Below are 6884 nucleotides of genomic sequence, written 5' to 3' on the forward strand. Positions count from 1 at the left end.
GATACTCACAGATCCTGATGCTGGAAACCTAAAAAGTACTTCCTTCGCTTTCTGATATATCTTGGTTGCGGACGGCCCGGGGCTTTATAGCTACCTAAGCCGATTCAGAACCGGCTCAAGAAACCGCGGAATATCGGCTCAGACCCTGCCATGGCGACTCGGCTACAGCTTCTGGACCGAAGCAGGCTGGTCGTGCTGTGCATTTTCCTGGGGACGCTGCGGGAGTTCGGGGCAGGGCAGATCCGATACTTGGTGCCCGAAGAGACCGACAAAGGCTCCTTTGTGGGTAACGTAGCCAAAGACCTGGGGTTGGAGCCCCGGGAGCTAACGGAGCGCGGAGTCCGCATCGTCTCTAGAGGGAAGACACAGCTTTTCGCTCTGAATCCGCGAGGCGGCAGCTTGGTCACTGCGGGTAGGATAGACCGGGAGGAGCTCTGTGAGACGGTGTCCTCCTGTGTTTTAAATATGGACATTCTTGTGGCAGACACCTTGAAGATTTACGGAGTGGAGGTGGAAATAATGGATATTAATGATAACGCTCCCAGCTTCCAGGAAAAGGAAGTAGAGGTAACAGTTAGTGAACAGGCAACTCCTGGGTCGCGATTTCCCCTTCCTAGCGCTAGGGACCCAGATGTGGGAGTGAACTCCCTCCAGAGCTACCAGCTCAGCCCTAATAGTTACTTTTCCTTGCAAGTGCGAGGCGGAACTGATGGGGCCAAGAATCCCGAGCTAGTGCTGGAGGGAAGCCTGGACCGAGAGAAAGAGGCTGCTCACCTCCTCCTCCTCACAGCTTTAGATGGAGGAGAACCCATCCGCAAGGGCTCTGTTCCCATTCGCGTGGTGGTCCTCGATGTAAATGACCACATCCCAAAGTTCACTCAGTCTGCATATCGCGTGAGTGTTCCAGAAAACCTCAGCTCTGGAACTCGGGTGCTGGTGGTAAATGCAACGGACCCAGACGAGGGAATCAATGGGGAAGTGATGTATTCATTTCGGAATATGGAAAGCAAAGCTTCTGAAATATTCGAGTTGGATTCCCGAACTGGAGAAGTTCTGGTACAGGGGTCTCTGGATTTTGAAAAATATAGATTCTATGAGATGGAAATTCAAGGCCGAGATGGCGGTGGTCTTTTGAACACCGCTAAGATTTTGGTCACAGTTGTAGATGTGAATGATAATGCTCCGGAAATCACTATCACCTCTTCTATTGATTCAATTCCAGAAAACTCTCCTCCAGGTACAGTGATTGCTCTTCTAAATGTGCAAGATCAAGATTCTGGAGAAAATGGTCAGGTCTCCTGTTTTATTCCTAACCATTTACCTTTTAAATTAGAAAAGACTTATGGAAATTATTACAAGTTGATAACAAACAGAGTGCTGGACAGGGAGCTGGTCCAGAGCTACAATATAACGTTGACAGCCACAGACCAGGGAAGTCCGCCCTTGTCTACAGAAATTCACATCTCTTTGAATGTGGCAGATGACAATGATAACCCTCCCATTTTCACTCACTCCTCTTACTCCGCCTACATTCCCGAAAACAACCCCAGAGGTGCCTCCATCTTCTCCATGACTGCCTTGGACCCAGACAGCAAAGAGAATGCCCAGGTCACGTACTTTCTAACAGAGGACACCCTCCAAGGGGCACCTCTCTCCTCCTATGTCTCTATTAACTCCGACACCGGTGTCCTGTATGCTCTGCGATCCTTTGACTATGAGCAGTTTCACAACCTACAATTGACAGTGACAGCAAGTGACAGTGGAGATCCACCCCTCAGCAGTAACGTGTCACTGAGCCTGTTCGTGCTGGACCAGAACGACAATGTGCCCGAGATCCTATACCCCGTCCTCCCCACTGATGGCTCCACCGGTGTGGAGCTGGCACCCCGCTCTGCAGAGCCTGGCTATCTGGTGACCAAGGTGGTGGCAGTGGACAGAGACTCAGGCCAGAACGCCTGGCTGTCCTACCACCTGCTCAAGGCCAGTGAGCCTGGGCTCTTCTCGGTGGGGCTGCACACAGGCGAGGTGCGCACGGCGCGGGCCTTGTTGGACAGAGACGCACTCAAGCAGAGCCTCGTGGTGGCCGTCCAGGACCATGGCCAGCCCCCTCTCTCGGCCACCGTCACGCTCACTGTGGCTGTGGCCGACAACATCCCAGACATCCTGGCCGATCTCGACACCCTGGAGTCTCCCGCCAATCCAGACGACTCAGGCCTCACGCTATACCTAGTCGTGGCTGTCGCAGCGGTCTCCTGTGTCTTTCTGGCCTTTGTCATCGTGCTGCTGGCTTTCAGGCTGCATCGCTGGCACAAATCACGCCTGCTGCAGGCTTCCGGAGGCGTGCTGGCAGGCGTGCCCACCTCACACCTTGTGGGCGTGGACGGGGTTCGGGCCTTCCTGCAGACCTATACTCAGGAGGTCTCCCTCACCACGGACTCGCGGAAGAGTCATCTGATCTTCCCCCAGCCCAACTATGCGGACACGCTCATCAGCCAGGAAAGCTATGAGAAAAGGGAGCCACTCTTGATAGCTGAAGACTCAGCTACTGTTTTAGGCAAAGGTGACTCAACAAGTAATCAGGTGAGATTTATTTCTCTAACTCCCCAGTCGTTGGCTTCTTGCACAAGTCTTGTAAGTGGCTTTTTTTTTTTGAGCCTGTTTGAGGAGGTATATTTAGTTCATACATATTTAGAGAAATATTAATACATGAGTTGGTGTTCTTTACATACATGAGTTGGTGTTCTTTACCTTTCATCCATTTTTCAGAATGAAAGTCTTTTTTTTAGGGCTGGCATGTTTTCTTTTGACTTTAAAGGACAAGTTCAACTATCTTGGCTTGGTTTGTAGTACGTTGAATTTTAGTATTATTTTTCTATTGTCAGTGTTTGAGGCTCTCAATTTATGTTACACATTATGATACAAATGAATAATTCACAATTTTCTTTCCATATTTCAATTTTGCAGTGCAGCCACTGATTTGTAGTTATATTTCACCATTATTTCCTATTATTTCTAATGTTCAAATTTGACTCTGTTGATTTAATAGCACGCTCCTTCTGGCTCTCTTATCTATATACATGCGCACATACATATAAGCTTTTCTCTGAGCATGAAACAATACTATTTTGTTCTAGATGGCTGGTAATATGTTAATATCTTGTTGACTGTTTCAACTTTGCCTTGTTTCTTCGTCTTATCAAAACAGACATACTGACTGGCTTTTGATTACTGAAATTTCTTGGGCAAGGAAATGTAGATCACATTTTTTTCTTAAGTTCTAGATATCTTTCCCATTACTACAATGAAGCCAATAGGTTGTTCTGAAGAAATAATTGAATCATTGAACTGGTATTGTTTCCTTTAATCTTTTACTTTAATGTCTGTGTGTGTATGTGTGGAAGATTTTTAAATGTAGTGAATTCACATATAGAAATAATTTTGACTCAGTGGCTTCTCAAAAGTTATTTTCAAATCTGTTTAAGATACTGATTATTTTTCAGGTTTATTTACATATAATAGTTTGAGAATATAAAAGATGGGGGTGGGTATTTAGATTTTATAAGAGATTGATTCAGCAGGTATTCCTCTGAGTATTTTTTGTTCATTTTCAATATACCTGAGAGTCATTGATTCCTCCTTTTTTTCCTTTAAAAGCTGATTTTGTATTGCAAAAAGTATACTCAATTCTTGTATTCAGAACCAACTGGTTATTGAAGCCTTGATAGTTACCCAAGGACAAACATGTTATCTGAAGCAATGTCTAGGAAAGCCAAGTGAGGAAAGGAGACTTATCTAGGGTTTTTGGTCATAGGAATCATTTTCATAATCAGTTTAACTCAACACTCTCACATCACTTCTAGATATTTAGCCCAAATTACTTGCATATTTATGCTCCCTTTCAAGTTTGTTTCTCATTTAGGGATTGACTGTAATGTAATTTACTGTAAACTGAGTATCTATAATAGTACGTGGGCAAAAAGAATTTCAATTGTAGTAAAGGGAAGTCTTCCAACAGATGCCTAAATTTTTCTTGAAGTAGAGAAAAATGTTAAGTGTTTTGAGCACCTAGGGATAGGTTTTATGCTTATGGAATTCCAAACTGAGAAAAAACATTTAAGGAATTATACTTGAAATGGAATTAGGTGAATAAAAAGGATGTGAGGTTTTTGGCTAGGGAAGGGAGATTGTTCCATATTTTTAAACAGTCTAAACTTATTAGGAGCTCTCAACCAGGATCTTGGAGAACAAAAAGGAAGGGTTGGCTTTGAAACTTGAGATTAAGAAGGTTATTTTTGATTCAGAGGTAGTGATAAAGTTCTCTTAAGTTGTAACCTATAGTCCAGTTAAATAGAGGATAAAAATAAAATGCTCTCAACATTTCATTAAATTCCTGTGGCAACCTACTAGGCTATACCTTTATATTCTCTTTATGATGACAGTATAAAACACTTAATAATCCTTTTCGTGAATCTCTATTATAAGTAACGAGGAAGATTTTTATAGTATTGGCCATCTTTATTCTGAGCATGCCCTATATAGCTTTGAGTGTTCCTTCAGTTTCCTCCAATGAAAAGAGAGGGAAAATTATCTGTACATCAGATTGAAGATAATACTGGGCGTCCTTTCGTGACTGTCAAAATTTTCCCAAACCACTTGGTGGGGCTTTTTCTCACGTGGTCTTTGTTCTACATCTGGAGAGAAGACTTTGCCTGCTTCTTCCAATATGTACATTGCCTCTGATTTTAAAAAGACAAATTTTTAAATTTCTTATTAGTGGGTTGATGGCTCTTCTATAGGATCCCATCTCTAAGGAACCTTCTTAGGTAGTAAACACTGGAAAATGAACACATCCAAAACTCATAAAATGCCCAATTCCCTATACACTACTCCAACTTATCTGTGGGAATACTGAATCCCATTGAATTTGCAAAGGCTTCTGACTGCAGTTTTCTAAATCGACTCAGAGTGCCGCTGTTGGCCAATGAGCTGCAAGAGCTGGAGCCCGCGATCTACTCCCGGTGATATTCTGCGCAGTCACACAAGCAAGTCAGAAAGAAGAGTGGCCCGGACCCAGGCTTTCTGCTCGGCAAATCTGATTCTGTACGGATCCGGACGCCCTCAAACCGGGAGCATTGTGTCTTCTGCGCGTGAAAGTAAATATTTTTAAAGTAATTTGTGAAGCCTTTTTCTTTTAACGCCGGAGGCTGCAGCAACGCAAGTGAAGAATGGGAAATAGAGCGAAGCAGTGGAGCAGGACCCGGCGGCGGCAAGTACTCTTTCCCTTCCTGCTGCCTTTGTTCTGCGGGGCTCTCTCGGAGCAGATCCGATACTCTATTCCCGAAGAAATGGCCAAGGGCTCGGTGGTGGGGAACCTCGCTGAGGACCTGGGGCTGCATGTTCGGGATTTATTGACCCGCAACCTCAGAGTTAGTGCAGAGAAACAATACTTTACCGTGAACATGGAGAGTGGGAACATACTTGTGAGTGACAGAATTGATCGGGAGTCGCTCTGTCTACAAAATCCTCTGTGCGTTGTACCCTTAGAAATTGTAGCACAGAATCCCCTAAATGTTTTTCACATAAACGTGATGATAGAAGATATAAACGATAATCCACCTCATTTCCCCCAAAATAACATTGTTTTACAAATCAATGAACTTGCAATGCCAGGCACTCGGTTTGGCCTGGAATCTGCTATAGATGCAGATGTAGGGCCTCACTCTGTCCAGAGTTACCAACTCAGCTCTAGTGAGCATTTCTCTCTGATGATGAAGGGCAAGACTGAAGACAAGAATGCCCCAGAATTAGTGTTGACGAAGCCCCTGGACCGGGAACAACAGAGCTCCCATCTCCTGGTCCTGACAGCGGTGGACGGGGGCGACCCGGTCCTAACTGGCACTGCTGCAATTCAAATAAAGGTCACTGATGCCAACGATAATGCCCCGGTGTTCAGCCATGATATGTACAAAGTCAGCCTTAGAGAGAACTTGCCCCCAGGCACCTCTGTGCTAAAGGTGACAGCCACCGACCAGGACGAAGGTGTCAATGCAGAAATAACCTACTCATTCAAATCGCTACGAGATGATACTGGAAATATTTTTATGCTAGACCATCAAAACGGAGAAATTAAATCCAAAGGCCCTATAGATTTCGAAACCAGTAAAAGTTATACCATGAACATAGAAGCCAGGGATGGTGGAGGCATGACCAGCGAATGTAAAATTATACTAGAAATTCTAGATGAGAATGACAACACCCCAGATGTGGTTTTTACTTCCGTGACCAGTTCCATAACCGAGGATGCAGAACCTGGAACTGTGATCGCTCTATTCAAAACACATGATAAAGATTCAGGAGAAAATGGGGAGGTCACATGCGTCATAAAAGAAAAAGTTCCTTTTAGAATTGAATCTTCCTCCAATAATTACTACAAGCTTGTAACAGATGGGGCCCTGGACCGGGAACACACTACAGAGTACAATGTCACCATCACTGCCACAGACAGGGGCAAACCGCCTCTCTCCTCCAGTACTTGCGTCACCCTACACATTGGAGATGTTAATGACAACGCTCCGGTTTTCCACCAGGAGTCCTACGTGGTCCACCTGGCGGAGAACAATCCTCCTGGAGTCTCCATCGCTCAAGTCATTGCCTATGACCCTGACTTGGGGTCCAATGGCTGCGTCTTCTACTCCATTGTGGCCAGTGACCTGGAGACGAGGGAGCTAACGTCTTACGTGTCCGTGAACGCGCAGAGCGGAGTGGTGTTCGCGCAGCGCGCCTTCGACTACGAGCAGCTGCGCGCCTTCGAGCTGACGCTGCAGGCCCGCGACCAGGGCTCGCCCGCGCTCAGCGCCAACGTGAGCCTGCGCGTGTTGGTGGGC

The 6884-nt window shown here is 45.5% G+C and overlaps 2 protein-coding genes across 2 annotated transcripts; both read left to right on the forward strand.

Moving 5' to 3' along the window:
• The first annotated feature begins 6 nt into the window (after positions 1 to 6).
• LOC105808167 (protocadherin gamma-A11-like) lies at positions 7 to 5151 on the forward strand. Its single transcript, XM_012641736.1, has 2 exons — positions 7 to 2667; positions 5035 to 5151. The coding sequence occupies exons 1-2, from the start codon at positions 151 to 153 to the stop codon at positions 5149 to 5151; spliced, it is 2634 nt and encodes an 877-aa protein (XP_012497190.1). The 5' UTR covers positions 7 to 150.
• Positions 5152 to 5231: 80 nt separating this feature from the next.
• Positions 5232 to 6878, forward strand: LOC105808169 (protocadherin gamma-B2-like; the record flags this gene model as incomplete). The annotated part of the gene is made up of 1 exon (XM_012641737.1): positions 5232 to 6878. A coding segment is annotated over exon 1 (1533 nt), but the record flags the coding sequence as incomplete, so codon positions are not given.
• Positions 6879 to 6884: the final 6 nt, after the last annotated feature.

This window comes from Propithecus coquereli, unplaced genomic scaffold (assembly GCF_000956105.1).
Source record: "Propithecus coquereli isolate 6110/MARCELLA unplaced genomic scaffold, Pcoq_1.0 Scaffold16809, whole genome shotgun sequence".
Taxonomy (NCBI): Eukaryota; Metazoa; Chordata; class Mammalia; order Primates; family Indriidae; genus Propithecus; species Propithecus coquereli.